General features: G+C 42.8%; 1 protein-coding gene across 1 annotated transcript in view; it reads left to right on the top strand.

The window, feature by feature from the left end:
- The first annotated feature begins 539 nt into the window (after nucleotides 1–539).
- ITGAV (integrin subunit alpha V) overlaps nucleotides 540–19,712 on the top strand; it is a 44,555-nt gene continuing 25,382 nt past the window's right edge. The window contains exons 1-6 of the mRNA XM_082762837.1: nucleotides 540–809; nucleotides 2,810–2,937; nucleotides 14,872–14,963; nucleotides 15,444–15,558; nucleotides 17,004–17,065; nucleotides 18,560–18,605. Coding sequence (XP_082618963.1) covers nucleotides 616–809; nucleotides 2,810–2,937; nucleotides 14,872–14,963; nucleotides 15,444–15,558; nucleotides 17,004–17,065; nucleotides 18,560–18,605 — 637 coding nt within the window. The 5' untranslated portion in view covers nucleotides 540–615. The remainder of the gene's footprint in view (nucleotides 810–2,809; nucleotides 2,938–14,871; nucleotides 14,964–15,443; nucleotides 15,559–17,003; nucleotides 17,066–18,559; nucleotides 18,606–19,712) is intronic.

Here is a 19,712-nt window from a genome sequence, read left to right as displayed (position 1 = left end):
CTTAGGGGCTGAAATGTACCGAGCAGCCCTAATACCCTAACAGCAGCCTACCCCAACCCACCTGTAGCCTGAGCTGCTGACACGCACAGAGTACCCTTCACTTCTTTGGTTTGTTACCGTCTGCATTTGGGAGCTCTCAGGAAAATTAGCCACGAGTATCAAGTCCGGGTTTAGGAACTCTCCAGTCGGGGAAAGAATTATTGCTTCCCGGCTGGCTTAATTAAGGAGTTTCTGATAAGGCTTGGTGCTGGGAAGCAGGGGCTGGAGCATGGGGTTACCTGGGCTCCTCCCGGCTGCGCCAAGCACTTACTGCGCGTTAAGTCACAGCATGTTTGTGGCACAGAAACACCTGAATCGGCCCCTATAACCCCCTATAGCCCCTATAACCCCCCTATAAGCCCCTATAGCCCCACACGGACCCCATGCCCACGGCCCCGAGGCCCGGGGCGCTGTGGGGCCGGCTCTCCCCGTGCCCCCGCCCCTGTCGTGAGCCCCTCCCCGCCGCCGGGAGGAAGGGGAACTGGGCGCCGGGCCCGCCCCTCTGCCGCCACCGCTGCCGTGGGGCCGGGCCGGGCCGATCCGAGGCGAGCCGAGCTGGGGCAGCACCCCGGGGCCATGGCCGGGGCTGGGAGCGGGTGTGGGGCCGGGTCCGGGTCCGGGTCCGGGCCGCGGCTGCTGCTGCTGGGCTGCGCGCTGGCCGCCGGCAGCGCCGCCTTCAACCTGGACGCGGAGCGGCCGGCCGTCTACTCGGGCGCGCAGGGCAGCTACTTCGGCTTCGCCGTGGATTTCTTCGCCCCCGACCCCTCCTCGTAAGTGCGCGGCCCCCTCCTCGCCCCGCCGGGACCCCCCCGGCTCTCGGGAGGCGCTGCCCGGGCTCCCCGTACAGCTGCCGGGGCTTTTTGGGGCGCTCCTTCGGTTGGTTTCGTGGCTTGGAGTCCGAAGGGTTTCAGGCGGTGAGGGAGAACGAACAACTCCGTGTGTTGCTCCAGCAAAAGTTTAGTTATCGCCTTCTCTTTGCTTAATGTTAGTAAAAAGCAGCAGAGGAGAAGCACCCCGTGTGTGCCTTGTGCCGGGCAGGGGCTGAGCGGTGTCGGAGCACAGCTGGACATAAAAAACTCCCTTGGACATAAAAAAACTCCCCTCTGTGCCCATCCTCCCTGAAGTATGCAGGTTAAAGACTTCTTTGTATTAATTTAACCTTTATAATTCAATTATAAAGGTTAATGTAGTAATATCTTCTTCTTAAAAGCAAATATTTAATCTAGGGTCTTGTCAAAGCTGGTGCACCAAGGACGAAGTGGGAGGCAAGCTGGTACCCGTGTAATAGATAGTAATTATAATAATTGATGTGTTTCTTTACCTGGCACTATGGTGTTTATTTTTAAGCATTTCTGTTATGCCCAGAGAGAAGGTTTTATATTCATTAAAAGCACTTCACATTTATGTTCTTGGAGTTGAGAGAGTTTGCGGATGGCAGCTCAGGGAAACAAATGGCTTGCCCCAAAGACTAGCTTTCCTACCCAGGTCTGTACCAGGAAATTTTTAAGGTTCTAGAAATTAAACGCAGTTGAAAACTAATCTTGTGTGTTGGTGTTCTTATGAGTTGAGCTTTGGTAAGGCACTGCATGTTTATAGGTAGTATTTACATGCTAAGGAGAAAAAACATAGCTTTTTGCTCACGTCTGGAGGATGCCCATCACAACCAGAACGAGTTGTCTAAGCCTGGATCCGTCTACCTGTAGATGTCTCCAAGCAGCTTGTTCAGCTCAGCCAATTCCCAAACCAACCAACTGTGCTATCTGAAATGGGCTGGTAAGACTTGCTTCCACAAGCTGTGCCCCTGTGTTAAACAGTCTAAATGGCAGCAGCGGGGCAGATTCTGCTAAGAGGAAGTATTTTAGGTTTTTCATCTTTACTTCTTCTTTGCCTATATGTCAAAGTGACTTTTTAAGGAAAGTGCTGATCAATCAAGTGTGTCTCAGCTGTCGGAGTTCCTGGAAGATGTTAACAGCCTTCTTTGGTCTGGCTTTGTAGTCGGGCTGTTTCTGAATTTGGCAGCTTCTGAATTTTGCCACCTGCAAAAGCCTAATCTCTTAGCGGTTCCCGCTCAGAATGCACTTCAGTTATTTATTTAAGCAGAGATGTATAAAATGCCACAGCCGTGTAAAAAAAAAAAAAAAAAAAAAAAAAACAACAATGACTGTGTAAAGAATTTCAGTAAAGATTCATTAATGCGCAAACCTGAGGTTGGCAGTAACTTGGGTGCTTGGTGACTGCTTTTAGAGGAGTGTTTGCTAATGGGAGGCTGACTCACCACTTAATACTTCCTGAGCTCAGAAGCACTGCTGTTTTGTGTATATATCACTGAATATTTTTGTCTGACTTCCATGAATTACTCTTACATACAAACTGAACCAGAAATGATGTCAGACAGTGACTTCTGTAGATTGCAGCAATACACGACTTCCTATTCTGAAGCATAAGTGCACATTTTTGAAAGGGAAAAAGAAGGAAATAAAAGGCATTTATCTCATTTTAAACTTGATTCTAAGCAGGTCAGAATATTTTAATTCACTCGTCATCATCTTTTTGCCTCTTCAGTCAGTTTTTTCACTTACTTTTGTTTGCAGAAAAGAGGGAGTCAGGCAGGACTTGAAACTCAGTAAGAACTCCTGTGAAACTCAACATAGTTTTCAGCAGGCTTAGATTTGAATGGACAAGACCTTTGCTTCATTAACTCTTTGAGTGTTATAAAGTAGCAATGTCCTGCCTTAAATTTTGAAACTTTTATTTCCTCTTTTTACCCCAGGATATCTCTTCTGGTGGGAGCTCCGAAGGCGAACACCACCCAGCACAACGTTGTAGAAGGAGGCCAGGTGCTCAGGTGCAACTGGGACTCAAACAGGAATTGCCAGCCCATAATATTTGACTCCACAGGTAACAAGCTGTTCACTTGAGGGGAAAGAGAGGTTTCTGTGCTCTAGTCCTGTGGCAGCACAGCAGGGATTCGGGTGGACGCGGTGATTCCTGATGGTCAGTTTGAATGCAGTGGTTTTGGGACTGGCAACAGGTCAAGGCTTCGTTTTGTTGCTCTTCTCCTCTGGCTTTGAGAACTGTTGTATGTGGTAGGTGCTGAAAGCCTGAGCAAACACACATCTTCTGTTTCAACCTGAGGAGTTATTTCCATTTCTTCTCTGTAGTGGCCAGCAGTCTTAAAGCATTTAGCAACCTACTTGCCAATAAAACCTTGAGGGGAATGACATGCCCATAACAACATAGCATACGAGTAAGGGTCCTTTTTCATATCAGCAGAGGTGGTGGATGCAGAAATATTCAGAAGTTTCATCTGAAACTGGGAGTATCAGCCTAAAACCACAGAGAAAATACCTTTTGAAATTTTTGTCTCTTGGATGTATCTTGATAACATTTGTGACGTTGCTGATGCCTCTGGTCAGGCATTGCTGTCCATTTCTTACGTGTGTTGAAGCCGAGCAGCGGCGATGCTGACAGGCACCATTTCACTCCACCTTCACGCTCCGGTACACACAGTGATTTCCACAAGCTGCAGCAGGTCATGTGTGAGTGCACTGCATGAGTTTTTCTGCTCGTGCCACTCAGGGCTGAATCCTCTTCTCCACAGCCGGGTTCAGGCCAGTGGAAAGAACTGTGCGTGTCCTGGGAGTGGATTAGCAAGACCCGCATGGTATGGTATGGTGGAGGCAACACCTGTGCTTTAAGGTCTGGCTGGTTATAATTCATTTCTGCCTCTGCTGGTATTTTGACTCGGTAGTCTGAAGGCTGTTACATTTATTCAGCCTTTGTAAATTAGGTAGGACACACTGGAGAGTCTCATTCCAGTCCCATCATCGAGGTATACCACAAAACGCTGTTGGTGTTCAGAAAAATACGTGCAGGCTTCAGAGCTCTGACAACTCTTACTGATTCTCTTGCCCAAAAAAAGAAGTATGTAAGGATATGTGTCAAACTGAAGTCACTGTCAGCCTCTACATCATCCTACTGAAACCTTTCTGCCAGATTAGTGGAGACAGATCTCCAGTAAGCTGCAGAAGCATGCCATTTCGTCCGCATCAGTGTAAGACAGCAGAAAATGGCTTTTAATTTTTTTTTTGTTTCATTTTGGAGGTTTGGGCTTAATCTTTTCACCAATACACTTTTTATCTGACAATAGTCTTGATATCTGTAATATTCACCACTAATATAATAGCTAAAAAACCTCCTGTGGGGAATGATGAGCCTCTTGTTTAGATACATGCTCTGCAATTCTCATCTGAACATGTATCTGTTTGTGCTGTGAACGTTTGCAAGGCACTTCTCAATATGCCAAGCACAGTAAATAGACACAAAGGCAACATCGCTTTGCTTTGTGTCTGTGTTTAAGGTATATGCTACTGGGCAAACAGACAGCATTTTGCTTACCATTTGCCCTTAAAGTAATTGGGCATGTAAATCACTTGAAATTCAACAGCAAAGCTAGCAGGCCATAGTGGCTAAAGAGGATTTCTGCCAGGCACATTTAAACACGTTCCAGCTTTGTGGTAGTGGAGTGGGAAATAATGTATTTGTCAATTATTCTCTGGGTGAAAGGGGGCATTGTATTTCAGCATAATAAAATAATCAACACGCTGAAACAAAATAAAATGTTTTTTTCTTTGTGCACAATACAATGGCTGATTCCCTGCGTTAGGGTGACTGCATCTTACTGCCAGCACGGTGCAGTCCCCAGTTCCTGCCTGCCCCGACGCAGGGCAGCGATGGGGATTAGGGAAGGCTTGTGATGCCCTTCACAGGAAATGGGGAGCAGATGATTTGACTGCTGATCTGTACTGCTAACAGGAAGGTTTTTTTTTTTTTTTTTTTTTTTAGATGGCTAAATGCAATTTCTGCAAGAATTGGGGCTTGTCAATCCACTATGTCAACATTTGTGCACTCGGGTTGGTAACTGCAGGCATTCTGCTTAGCCCTGCCAATACAAAGCAGATGTATTTTCAAGCTTATTTAGCTCTTATGTTAATGGCAGAAGTAACACACCTTCTCTGCTGGGTTTTTTTGGGGTTCTGTTCCAATCGTTCAAGGCTGGTGGGAAATCTGACCTCTGGGAATGAAAATGCTCATACTTCTGGCTTCCTGTGGATCTGCGACCTGCCTGCGGCTGCCCAGCTGTACATGGAGCTGCAGGCTGCGAGCTGCCCCCAGGAAGGCATGGTCCTGATCTTGCCCCGCAGTGTCCCATGCCAGTCAAAGCTACTGCCTAGTGTACAGCCTGCAGGCAAGGAAGGGGCTGTGGCTCTGTGCCCTGAATGTGGCCAGGGTATGGAGGAATGGGCGAGTCTTGCTCTGGCTGCCCGAGCTCTTCTGTGCCCCTTTGCCCGGCGGCTGTGCCACAAATAAATACAGGAGTAGGGTATTACAGAGGTCAATCAAAGCAGGGTGTTTTTTCTTCCCTTTATTATTTGCTTTTCTTAGACATATTCCGTATTTTCAGTTAGGTTTTCCTCCAGCCTTGAGTCCTTCTTTCTTCTCCATCCATATCCAGGCCACGCTGAGCTCAGCTGTGCAGCAGTGACTGCATCAAAATGGGTTTATTTTCCAACACTTGCTTTTGGTTTAGATATTGTTATGTGTAGCCACTTGGTTGCTTATAAGTGGCTTACTCTTGGTTGGTGTGCACTGTGTTATGCACCCAAAGAGAGGTGCTCGCTGCTTTATGCTCACCTTGAGGAGCATAGGAAAGTGCTCCAAGTTCACTTACCTTCTGCTGGCACTGCTGCTGAATTGCACTTGCTCTCACCCACAGAGGAGAGCAAAATGTCATCGGGCTGGGAGGACCCGCTCCTACCGAATTTGCTGTCTGCTTCCTTCCTTCCTGTGCATGACAGCTGGGCTCTTCTGGGAGGGATAGCTGGGTGCTCCTGATAGGAATCCCTCTGTGGAACCCACATCTCCTGTGCTGAAAATGTGTGCATAGACATGTATGGGTACTGTTCATATACATATACGGGTGTAACACAAAGCTCATTGAAACATGTTACAATTTTAAAGTCCTAGACAGAAATAATTTATTTCATGGTTCCTACACAGGAGGTTTTCTCATTTAAAGCAGCAGCATGTTTGCAAAGGGGAAGGGGTGCTCTCACCTTCTCCTAGGTGCCCTAGGTCCCCCTGCATGCTGGTTACACTTGTGTGGAAAACACACTGAGGAATATTCCCCATGTGTGCCTGCGTGCGTGTTTCTGCGTGCATATTACTCTAATTGCTTTTGACGTTCTGGTATACATGGTGGCTTTGGAAGGCAAAATGTTTATATCGCACATTAACACTTCCCAAATGTAAAGATGCTTCACTGTGGGGCTTCTCGGAGTTTTAGTACTGACATCAGTTGGCTTTGATTTAACATCGTTATGACTATGTGAAAATTGCATAACAAACATATGTGGTAGAAAATGCCCTCGTATTCGGGGGTGCCTATAGCTGCGCTGCGTGTGCTTGTGTGTACATGGCCAGAACGTGAGCAATTTTTTTTGGAAAGGCTTTCACAGACCGTTTGACAAATGCTTCAGGCAGGCTTTTCCTCTTAGGAGCACATAAAGGGTAAAGTCGAAAAGAAACCAGCCACGCGAGCAAACTTCCTCACATGCACAATTTTGTTGGCCTGCTGCAGAACTGAAGTAAGAAGCAGTGCTCGTGTCTGCTACTCCGACAGGTTCTCTCCCCAAACTATTGATAGAAGGAGCTCTTGCTAAATAGCAGTACATAAGCACTGAACTTCCTTGCCTTGTTCCCGTTTGTCTTGTGAATTCAGTAGCTAAACGTGCCGCTGACACACAACTGAAGGTCCTTGTGCTTGTGTTCTTGTACATCCTGACTTATTACATTTGCCACAGCTTTACCACAGTTTCAACTGAATTGTTATGTAAAATAGTTGGGATTTTTTCCCTCTGTCTCAGTCCACTTTCAGAGTTTCAGAATGTGTAGGAGGGTTATTGCTTCAGCTTAAGCAGCCAGGGGAAGCTTATGTTGGAGATGGTGTGACGTGCTGTCTGCCAAACGGCATTATTAAATCCTTTCCTTTGCAAGATGCCTTACATTTCACATCAAATTACTCAAAAAACCTGAACTTACAGGTCAAGGTGGATAAATCTTTGTCTTGATTTGTATATACCCTTCACGTGAGTTAATTTGGTGACTCAAAATTTATTTATTTATTTATTTTTAAAATCCATAGCAATAGGGAAATGTATCAAGCTTATAAAGGAAGAATCTGGGTCTGCAAGTGGGAAAATTGCTCTTACATCTTGCCTTTACAAGCATGGGTGTGGGTGTTTTTTTTTTTTTTTTTTTTTTTTTTACTTCTATTATTCTTTAGCTGAGATGCTAAAAGATGCGATTGAGTTGTGTTGCAGGATCTGTAAGCCTGTTTGTTCTGTAGGTACTGTTGTCTGTATAGCACTGACTGGAGAGGTGGTTCCTCTCTTAGAAACCTTAGCAGTGTCTTAACTGAGTGGTTGGCTTCGTTTGCCTTTTTACTTAGCGTTTTTTTTCCAGGAAAAACACACTCTTTGCGGTACGCTGTAAAAGGAATGCACTTAATATAGCAGCCCATTTTCTGTTTCTGATCAGTTCTGAGACGGAGGTCCCAAAAGGCTTGTTTTAAAGACACACCTCTTCACCCTCCCTTCTCTCCTTGCACAGTCTTCAGTGACGAGCATAGCAAAGCTTGCACAGATACTGCCACGTTACGCAAAGTATTTCCAAAAGCTTGCTCAGGGAATAGATTCTTGAAAAGTTAAAGGTTTTTCTGTAAGTTATACTAATTTTCTACAGTTCTCCATTTTAGTATACAAAACTAATTTTCTTTTTTTTTTTTTTTTTGCAAGAGGTGGATCAAAAGCTTACTGATCCAGACAGCAGAACCAGGGAGATCACCTGGTCAGCTGTGGTTTTTAGGAATATCAGCAGGTCATCGTCTTTTATTTCCTTTTATTTATATATTTTACAGTTTGGCATACGTGGAATAGCGGGGTGCATAAAACTAGCTGATGTCTGACATCCAGATAAGTACAAAGAGGGTAGATTTAGATGAGGCATCAAGAAGAAATTCTTTATTACGAGGGAGATGCTGGCACAGGCTGCCCAGAGCAGCTGTGGCTGCCCCATCCTTGGCAGTGTCCAAGGCCAGGCTGGATGGGGCTTTGGTGGGCTTTAAGGTCCCCTCCAACCTGAACAGCTCTGGGATTCTTTTGCTGTAGGATTTCAGAGAGCGGGCGCACGCTGCTGGTTCATTCTGACATAAGAAATTCTTCAGAGGCTCATGTAAGCAGTCAGAGTTAATCAGACTGTACACGTGTGAGAAATATATGGAGCAAATTAATGTAAACCAAATGAGTTCCCCATGTGCTTGTTTTCCAAAAGGAAGCAGTCTTCTTTACAACGTGATTTTACTTTCCATCTTTGGGCCCTAGCTCTCCATCAGCCAGGAATACCGGGAAGTGGCTCGCTAGCAGCAGCGTCCCTTCGTGCTCCCCGTGACTTATGATCAAATACTAACTTGGTGATGTTGCTGGTTTTTAATCAAAACTTTCAGTGGGCTGTGTACAAGCTCTGGTATGGGGTGCTTGGAAGTGCAGCTTGTGATGGCAGCATCGAGAAGTGCAGCGTTCAGCCTGCTGCAAGAGCTTCTGCACGCGGGGTAATCTGATGAAATGCAGACAGTTGGACTAACTGTTACAAAGGAAAATATGCTCATAAAACAACTTTGAACTTCGATGCTAATGAGTTGCAGATTTCTTGAACAGATTTTGTTTTTTTGCAGAGGAAGATCTGGTTGCTCAGCTCGTGTATTGCTGTGCTCTTGGGATGTGCCTGGTGTAACAGATCGATGCGCTGTGAAATTTTCGGTCCTTTTAGTGAGAAGCTTTCCCTGCTGCGGTGTTAGATAGCAACATTCAGGACTGGGGAAACTGACTGAAATGGCTGAATACTAAAAGCTAAGAGCATCTCCAGCAGTCAAGTCCTGTTTGGCTCTGTGTGATGTTTTTATTGCTTTGGAAAAATAATTCGATGTAGCCTCTGGCTGTGTGCAGTTTTTGACTTTGACAGCTGCAGTGTTTGTCCCCAGCCTACCTTCCCTTGTTTTGGCACACCGGAGTCATTTTAACTGAATGACTTGTTCTTCATTATTTCTGGATGAAATTCCTTTAAGACCGGTTATTTTGATCTGTGCTAAAAGACAGGAAAGCAGCTTTTGAAAAGGAAAACACTAATAAAAACCTCCCTCTATTCCTCCTTACGCTTCTGAGGGTTTTGTTTTTTTCCCCTCCATCCCCGAGTGGGTGATTGCAGACAATAGCAGTCTTTGTTTGGAAGCCTAAACCACCAGTCTGGCATGGCTCTGTCTATCTGTGACCTATTTAGTTTGAAGTGGATATTTTAACTGTGCCGTGCAGCTTTATTCCGTGGCATTGCACAGTGCAAGATCTGCTGATGTTGGGAAGCTGTGACTCGCGTGGGTGTTGTGAGCTTGCATTTGGAGATCTGATTGTCTGTGTAAACGTGTCAGCTGTTCATAACTCCCATCTTTTTCCACCTGTGGAATAAGTGGAAAAGAATAAAGAATTGGAGGGGAGGTCAGCGTTTTGTTCAAGCAGCATGCTTTAACCAAGTACTCTTTTATTTGCAGCTGATAGGTTTATCAGTATTTGGGTGCAATCAGGATGGGGATTTCAGTTTTGATTTAGTCAACAACAAAGCAATAAATCTTATGAAGACTATTCGTTCATCTGTAGTAGAATGGACTGATTCTTATCTCGCTGAAGCTGTCATTACCTCAGTCCCATTGAAGTTTGGTTGTTCTCCTTATCATGTGCTGGGATAACTGAAGTCTGCCTTGGGCTTTGGGTACTGCTCTGAATACAAAAGAGGGAGGTAAAACGTATAAAACCTCCTCCTCTTGTTCCTAGAGCTGACAGTGGAAAAATGCTCATGCTTTTGTGATTAGGTAGACTCCTGCATGAAGCCTGTTGGCTCTGTGTGGGGGTAGCTGGATCTCAACTGTATGACTAGCTGGAAAAAAAAAAAAGCTCTTAGTTATATTAGGCAAAGGGAAAAGGCCCAGGCGTTCCAGCTCCACCCAAAGAGAGAAACAGGATTCGTAGGTCGGGAGGAGGAAGGGGAGCAGTGGGAAGCTCTGTATTCCCCTGATCCCTGAGTCACTGGCAAAACAGGATTGCTAAACCAAGGTGAGTCATCGGCTGCCTCACAGCCTGGGGACTTTCAAGGGAAGGTAGCCCTGTACTCGCTCGTTCTTGCCTCTAACGAAGGTTGAGGTCTCTGAGACTGTAGGTGGAAGGACCAGCTTTATACTAGGTCAAATTCTTCTTCACGCAAACAGTGCTTTTGTATGTTTGATGAAGTTGTCTTTCTTCTGGTTAGCTGCATGATGTTTCCCTTTACCTAGAACTGGTCATACCATTTACTTTGATACTGTGAAGAGGTTTATTTTAAAAGAAATTGTGTGAATTAGGTGTCTACTTAAATTTTTACAACTTAAGTGTTCATAGCATGACGACACCAAACCAGGCTTCCTTTTTTCCCTTCCTTTTGGCTCATGGCTGTCTCAGTTCAGCCTGGCACTCCAGCAGGGGTAAAGGAGCCCAGTTTTCCTGTTACTGTACGAACAGGCAGGCTACAGGTTAGTCACGATGCCAGTCGCTTTGTAGCAATACCATTGTTTCTGTAGCTGATAATGTGTTAAAAATAGAAGGCACCAGCCACATAAAGCTGATAGCCAAAAGAAAATACACATCAAAAAAGCCTTTGATCTTTGCAGTTTGATTTGGACTTTCTTTCCCCTTTATTGGCAGTTAGCATCCCTCTCCATTAGTTTCCAGGTATAATGTTTAACCCCACATAGTGCAGTCAAGTAACACTGGTCCACCAATGCGCCTGGGTAAAGGATTTTTAAGGCAATTCTCTTCCTGATGTTTATAACCCCATCACCCCACCTGGGAAGTACTTTGTGAGACAAAGCAGTGTTGGCTTGGCGTGTCAGCCCTTTTTCCCTAATGACAAAGTTATGTAAAATCATCATGTGAGGTCTACTTCAGTGAGAGGGAGCACAGGAAAAACCACAGCATAGGCTGTCTTCGCAGACGCCAGCTAATACCCCAGGGGCAGGTGACACGCTGCTGGAGTCCGTGACCCAGCAAGTAGTGGCCCCAGAGTGGCTGCGTTTTAATCTGCCAAACAGCATTGTAGAGCTTTACGAGTTGTTTTTTGAGTAAATGTAGTTAGAACCTAATTTGCTTCACCTCCATGTATTCATTTGAATGTGTCTCTAAAGTGTATAGCACTGATGTGAAGGCACTTACCACTTACAGGGTATTCCTGAGATAGCCCGGAGCAACTGAGAAATACAGGAAAAGCAGCAGTAAGGCTGTGACTGTACTGTATGTCACAACGTTGGCTTCGATTTATAAATCCAAGCCATGTTTAAATCCTTCCCGTCTTAGCTTGCTTCATTTAATGCAGGTACTGTTTTTAAAAGATATAGGGGGAGGGTTTTCTGTTTTATCTCTATCACCGAGAAGTTGTACCACGATAAAATAATAACGAAACCAGGCTCTTTATTCCTACTAAAACACAAATGCTGAAGTCAGTCCCGTAACTTCCCCGTGTCATTTTAAATAAGTCAAGCTACAACACCTTATTGAACTCCGATTTGCTCCGTAGAGGGCTCACGTGTAACTGATCTTTGTTTGTTTTCCCTCGTGAGGAACAGAAACCCAAATGGTTTCTCATTTAATGGAAGGGGATTTTTGACAGGGTGTTTTCCAGGTTTCCTCGCAAAATTGGTTTTTCTTTGGAAGCTGAGGAAGAGGCTTATAATCTATTTCCCCATTTTTTTCCTGTGGGGAATTTTGAAGGGAGGTGGGTGGGTAAATGAAGGTAACTTCTTTAGTGGAGAGTTACTATTAGACTTGGCCTGCATTTTTAACGTTTACAGTTTCTATGAAAAGTCTGTCTCCAAAATAATTTTCTGGTCCATTTTTCTGTGTGTTCTCACGCTTCTGTGTTACCACCAGCCTTGAGCTGGACAGCAACCCCCGTCCACAACAACCCCCTTAGCTTCAGAGAACCTGATGAAGCTCAGAATAGAGGATAAACCCCATGTAAGGCATCTTATCCTTGAAGCAGATGTTGCTTTCTTATCTGCACCTGCACTGACATGAGTGAAGTTGTGTGATGGAGCAGGTTTTACTACACTTGTTGTTGGTTTTTAAGCATGCAAATTTTAGGTTTGTTATTTAGGCTTTGAGAAACCATGATGCCAGTTTCTGAAGTCATGACACTTGGAACTTAATTAACTTGGGGTCATGTTTGTTTGTTTTCTGGTTTGAAGGCTTTTAGCTTGATAAATGGCAGCTTCTGACTAGATCTCGAAGCCTAGATGCTTGCATATTAAAATTGAAGACAGATTTCCTAATATTATTCTTAATTCAGTGCTGAACTGGGACTTCTCCAAAACTGTAGAAAGGACGATTTTGTCGCTGAAAGCCTGAAGAGGAAGAAGTCTTTGTAGCTGCCGTCCTGGACATTGCTGCGTTCCTGTATGTGGGCAGCACCTGGAGCTGCTGCGGCTCAGGAATGTGCTGGAAGAGGCAGAGCGGCTGTTCTGGCAGCGTGTGCTGGCTGGACAACTGCTTCCCCCCTTCTGTGGTGTAGTCAGCATAGACGAGGGATGGATGGCACCAGTAAGCATTAGTCTGGCTTTTTTTATCACCTTGTGCTGTCTCAGCTGATGCATTCGGCTGAAACTTGAAGGAGATAATTTCCTTAATGTCTGTGATGAAGTCAGATTGCTGGCAGTGCTGTACGGTTGCTTATCTGTTATTCCAGCAAGACCATTACTTCTACATGCTGGCTGCTGTTTTAAACATAAATTGCAAGTCTCTATGTACCATACACTTCTACGGGATTTAGGACAGGATTCTGCTTTACCCTATAAAACTGCTACGCCACCCTCCATTTGAATCATAGATATACATCATTGCATACATATCCAATGGCAAAAAAGGATGTAAAATGCCACGCTGTGACTACTCCTGGTAAGATTTATATTGTCTAAAGCGTTACAGCTTTGTTTGGCAAGTAAAACTGTATTCGAGAGTAGCTGGACAAACAGAGGGTAGAAGCCAAATCTGTCTTTCTAGGCTGTGTAACCTTGGGTGTGGTGTTATAATCAGAAAAAAAAAGCCAATTTAAGTCCACAGCGCTGCCAGAAAGGATTTAGTTCTCAGCCCTGGCCATGTGTCCCTGCTTTCTCCCCAGCAGGTCAGCACCACTCCCCTCCTTCTGCAATCAGCTGGCTTGGTACCTGATCGAGCTGCCTATTTTTTTTGGAGGGTTTGTGTTCTGGCTATGTGACCTGAAGGTGGTAGTGCCACAGCAAAAATGTGCTTGAGACACTCCCTATCTGAAAATATCTCACTCTGTCTTTGGTTTTCTATAAGAAGGTGGCATGCAGACCTCTGAACTCTGTTTCTGGCTGTGCACAGGGTGACAGCATGCGATGTACGTAAATCTGTGCAGATGTACTCAGTCATCCAGCCCTCCACGTCCTGAGCACCTGTTCAGTAAGAGTGACAGAGGGGGTGACAGGAGGAAGGCTTTTTTTTTTTTTCTTTAAATAGATGATCATTGCCATTGAAACCAGAAAAAGCACAATAGTTCTCTGTGATGCTGTGCACTTGGCCTTGACTTCTACATAGTTCTGCTGTTAGAGCAAAATGGGACTAGTCCAGATCCTCACTTGTTTTGGCTGACTGAAGATTAGAATCACTTTTTTGTGCCCTTTTTGTGGGATTTTCCTCATGGAAGTACCGCCGTCTCTCGAGATGGGACATGTTTTATGAGGTGTATGACAAAGAAGGAAATGTTGGTTCAAGTGTTTGCAGGTCTCGAGCAGCAGAAGTGCTGATTGATAACACGGTTGGGCTTTGGGATTCCCCCACAGCCTGCGGAAGTGATGTGTGGTTGGTGACCTCATTAACTCCTTTGGCTCTAGGCACTGCAAACCAGCAATTTAGGAACCATGTAAACAAATTTCCCAAGCGTTACATTAATTTTCTCATGAGGATGGCCAAGTTCCTTTTGTTCCAATGAAAGCACATAGGAATTATGCGATGATTTAGGGACTTCTAACATTGACAACTGCACGAAGGACCACTCATGGAGTTGCTTCTACCAAACATCATCGAGGAGCGGTTAACATACAGACCAACTCTTTCAACTCTTGACTCTTTTTCGTTGCTGAAAAACCTATAATTTTACTCGTAACTTGTAAGAGTGCCAGTTGCCATGCTGTGTGTGCTGCAGAAACATTCAGAAGAGAAATGTTAACACTTGAGAGAACAGCAGATGAATTTCTGTCCTGACTTCAGCCAATGGTGAAATTCACATAACTTCATCAGGGCAATATTTCCTCTAGAAGCGTTAGCCTCACTTGGTTTTGGCACTGGTTCTTGAGCTGTGCTGTAATCTGACTTGAAAATCAAATATTTCAAGTATGAGATACTCACTGTGTTCCTGTCAAAGATGCTGTAAATGTTGTGCTCTTGCAACAAATCACTGTTGTAAAAATGCTTCGTGTATAAAAATAGCTGCCTTTGGCCATAGATGTAAAAATAAGTAACAATAAATCACTTTTAAAGCCTGTTTCTGTAAAAGGCTGATGTCCTTCAATGTTGCTGTTTTCTGCTTTTCTGTGTGCGTCAAAACCCATGACTTAGCTTTTTTTTATTCTTACTGTACAGTTTCCCATGAAATTATGCTGCTTTCTCATTTTATTTTTAGGCAACAGAGATTTTGCTCCTGATGATCCGCTGGAATTTAAGTCTCATCAGTGGTTTGGAGCCTCCGTGAGATCCAAAAATGACAAAATTCTGGTATGTTTTTGATGCCTTTCAGATGCCTTAGTACTGGTATGTTGCAGCAAATAGTGGAAAGATCTGGATAACTCAGAATTTAAACAATCCTTCACAAATCAGCTTGATCTGCCTTTTTCAGAATTTATTGGCCAGCCTTCTCCTAAACTGTTCATAAACAAATGTTGTAATATTTTTTTTTTTTGAGGAAAGTAGAATTAGTTTGAAGTTTAAGTGTGTTTTAAATTCTTAATGAGTTCTTCACAAATGGTGCTTTAAGAAAATATTATTTCTAAGGTTTTTGCCTTAGGTCAGCTGTTTCTAAAAATACAAACACTTCTGCCTGGGTGGTGGTGGTATTAATCTCTGATAACATGTGGTATATCTGTCAAAACTTTTTTGGTTACTATTCTGTAGAAAAACTGCAATTCCATTGTATTAGTCCGTACCCCCCAGCATTTGGAAGAGGAGTTTTTCTCACTGTCACGTCATCTTCCGTAGGCCTGTGCCCCATTGTATCACTGGAGAACTGAAACAAAACAAGAGCGAGAGCCTGTAGGGACTTGTTATTTGTTTGATGGATCTAAATCTGTGGAATATGCACCCTGCAGGTCAAGTAAGTGAAGAGCACTTCCTTGTGCTTCTGCTTGGAATTTCTCTCGTGTTACATTTCGTGTACATTTCAAGTGTGATGTTTTACAAGTATTTCCCCCTTTCATGTATAGCTTCATAGCCATTCCAAATAAACCAGGCTAGATGGAGACATCTTGGTTCTCCTCAAGTTGATGTTCAGGGTCCAGACCTTGTTTTCTCTACTGCAGGCTAGAGGATAATCTTTGACCCCCGTATCACTGGAACTTGAAGACCCAAACCTTTTTATTGACTGCTTCAGGAATAATGCATCTAAACTGTGCCTTTTTTTTTTTTTTTCTTTTGGACATGTCAAGATGTCTGTGTTTCTCTTCAATAAGTGCAGTAAGCAGGAATTGTTACTATATTTTAGTTGATGCTCTTCAGAGCTGTCTGAATAGCGTAATGTTAGTACAAAATATCTGACACTTGGAAAAGCTACATGGGAAGTCAAGTTTTTGAAGACCAACTCTAGAATCTTCAGATCCTCAGTTGCTCAAGTAGCTCCAAGACAAAGGCCACGTACATAAGATACTGCACAGGCAGGTTCTGATTTCCATGTATACATATGTACATGGTGACACATTGCCTTAATTATATTCGGTTTTGAACTTTGAGTCTTATTTTCCAAACGCTTTGCATCCGTACCATGTAATTGGCATGGTTTGTAGGCTTATAACCTTTTATTCTATTATTAAATGTGCAAGTTTTAAGGTTGAACTTAAGATCAACTGAGATGTACTAAGATCTATTTGTCCTTATTTTGCCCCAAGTCATTGGTGAACAGCAGGACTGAAATCCAGTGTGGTCCAACATAAAAAGAGGTTAATAAGAATGTATGAACATGAATTAGTCACGTGTCTAGATCAGGATGTCTCAACATTGCTGTTTTGGAGCTGTATAATCATGAGATTAACTCAGCCTAGGAAATTCTTGCTGGGATAAGTCTCAGTATGTATGGATGTGTTTTTTTATTTTTTGTCCAGGTATGCTTTTTTTTTTTTTTTTTTTTAAGGCAGTACTTCAAATAACTTATGGTTATGTATCTTTCCAATTTTATTCCACAAGAGGAGCAAACCTTATCCACTGATACTTTATGTCCTGGATAAAAGTTTCAAATACTTTTTCCCTGATATTTGAAGATTAAATCCCAAAGGAATACAGAGTTGAGGATTACTTTGACTGTAATAGGCTGGAACTTACATTAAGGTTAGAATATATAATAGGCCAGCCCTGAAGTTCTTCAAGTATTTGCTTGTGAGTTGTTGATACAGAGAAAATACTGATTTAGGAGAAAGAAAACTACACATTTCAAGGTCAGGAGTGCAAAGTCACCGTAGGAAGATATATTGGAAAGAATCCCCAGAACCATCTGATATACTACTGATAATATTTATCTGATTTGTTCTTCTTTCTTCTTTCTTTTTGTAGCCACTATTGATGCAGATGGACAGGGATTTTGTCAAGGTGGATTTAGCATTGACTTTACAAAGGTATGTGATTGTTACTTAATTCCTGTGAGTCAGCAAACAGTTGCAGGTTACCAATCACTCCGACACAGAACGCTTACATGCACAGATGCTATGGAACTTAATGTAAAGCACCATTCCTGGGTTATAAAGAACAAACTCCTTCTAAATTTAAAAACAGAAAGCCAAGCAAACAGGCTGGTAGTGTAACTGTTTCTCTTTACATCTTCACAACAGCGTGCTTCTACCTCTTGTAGGAATCGTGCCATAAGCAAATAATCTACTTTTTCAGCCTTATGCCATAAGCCTCTGCTGCAGCTAGTCCTGAAGTGAAATAAACTGTAGTGTTCAGGTTTTTCGAGAGCTTATTTTTAAAGGATTGGTGTATGGCTAATTTTATTTGCTCAGGAAAAATAACTTACTGCTAAAGTGAATTAGGAAACAATGCTCTTGTGAATGAGGCTTTGTTTTTCTCATCCGATGTGAGAATTTAACTTTCTTCTTTGTTGTTTTTCTTTTGTTTGTTCTAGTGTATGTTCTTCCTCCTTTTTATATATTTTTTTTTAAATTCACAATTACTTTTAAACTCCAGTCAGAATAAAACAGTGCATAACTCTGAGAACTAACTATAGTTTTTTACACTGTACAATTAACTTGTTCAGCATCTTCTGGGCATGTTAAGACCTATTTGTGATGTGGCAATCTTTTGGGTTCTTCACACCTTATAATTGGGTCATATCCCTCCACTCTTTGCCTGAGGACACCCTTGCTTTTCCTCAGGAGAACTGTAGAAAGGGCAGTACAGGACTGCAAGTGTTCGGTATTTCTCCTGAACCCCCTGAAAACCCTTCAGGATTACAGTGCAGACTCTAGTTCGTGTTAAAACAAATGCTGGGCTCTAATCCAATTCCCTAGCCGAATGGGCAAGCCTGGTATCTCCATATCTCTGACCTAGATTGTTCTGAGTGACGAATATGGGAGCTTTTAGATTAAACCAGGATAAATGACTTAATTATGCAGCAAACCCTATGATTTCAGCCGCCGGATTGAGCAAGTCCTTATGGAGCCAGTTCCCAGCACTGGGGTAGCTAATGTGGTTTGAGTTTCAGAAAAGGGTTTGTGGATTGCAGTTGTACCGAGGAATGTGGAGTTGGGGGAATTACATCACAGCTTTTCTGAATTAAGCCTTTCTAACGATAAGTTGTAGAAATATGCAAGACAAAAGATGAAACTAGTTTTGTGTCTTGACCATAAAACATGTTAGTGTTTTGTGGGATTCTTAATGTTATCTCCTGTTTCTGTTGTCTTAGATAATGTGGGTAGAAGGGTCTACTCAAATAAAAGCAAAATTCTGCTGATAATTTTAGATGGGTAGCATAGAGAAGCGAGTCACAGAAGAGGTATTTTTTCTTATCTTAGCATTTTACAAGATACATTTCTAACTAGGTTCAGTCATTCCTTCAAAAACATAATGTCTTGATGTGAAGATTCCCCTTTTCCTTTTTTCTTTCTCCCAAGGGAGACAGAGTGCTACTTGGAGGACCTGGAAGTTTTTATTGGCAAGGTAAGATATATTCTTGGTATTGCAGAAGAGGCTGACCTCATTAATTTTCTCTTCATCTTTTTATTTCTTTCTATTCACTTTCCTCCAAACACTGTCAACTCTGTTAGTAAGAAAACTAACAAAAATGATTTTGCTCATCTGTCAAAGTATCTCCTGAATCATGGGAACCACAGATTAAAGCTGAAGTAGTAACTGTATAGATGTCTTTTGCCTTTTAAATAGCTCCATGACAATTTTAAAGGCATTTTCCTGAGAATGCAGAATTTGTGTTTGCACTAGCTGGATACATTTATTTTAGGATGCTTTGCTGCTTTTTTCTAAACCTACTACTTTTGTATTTTCTTACACACGTATCAAGTATGTATTTTCAATGAAAAACATACCCTGCAAAGAAAACTATTATTTTCATTTCAAGGCCAAGATGTATTGCATTTGTTTGACTGATCTGTTTGTGCTACGGCGCACATCTTGCCTTTTACTGCACTGCTCTGTTTCCACAGAACATTGCCTATACATTTTGGTAACATGGACTTCACTGCGTGTTTGCAGGATCTTTCAATGTTTACCCATACCTGTCAGTTGAGATGGTGCTGCTACAACCAGAACAGCTGCCAAGCTCTGTTGCCTGGCTTGTTTTTTTTTTTCATGTAAATACCAATGCTTTATGAAAGATTGTGTGTTTCAAACTCTGAACAAAATGGAATGATTGAAAATCAACTGCAAATACAGGATAATATCGGTTGGTTTTAGATTGATTTTACTACTTTTGGGCACAAGTGCTAGCTCATCTGCTGAAACAAACTTATTCTCTTCTGTTACTACACACAAAAAAATCTCAGCTCTGAATAGAAGATGGTAACAGCATACGTATAAAAACTAATTTTTCACCCCAAGTTTTTATTCTGTATTGTGGTATGCTAGACTTGTTGCCCCTATGCTTCATAAGCGTCTGGGGAATATGCATGTGAACTTAGTGCTCTTTTGAAAAAAACGCGTTTTGTGGTTTAAACTCAAAGAAATAATGTCGTGAAGTCACCATCTAGTGGCTAGTGAAATGAAAACAGGGAGAAGGCAGGAATATAATATGCCGTGCTTATTATCTTGTTT

The sequence above is a fragment of the Aythya marila genome (assembly GCF_965140915.1).
Source record: "Aythya marila genome assembly, chromosome: 6".
Lineage (NCBI taxonomy): Eukaryota > Metazoa > Chordata > Aves > Anseriformes > Anatidae > Aythya > Aythya marila.
Note: the sequence above shows the minus strand (reverse complement) of the source record. Positions and strands in the feature narration are given on the sequence as shown.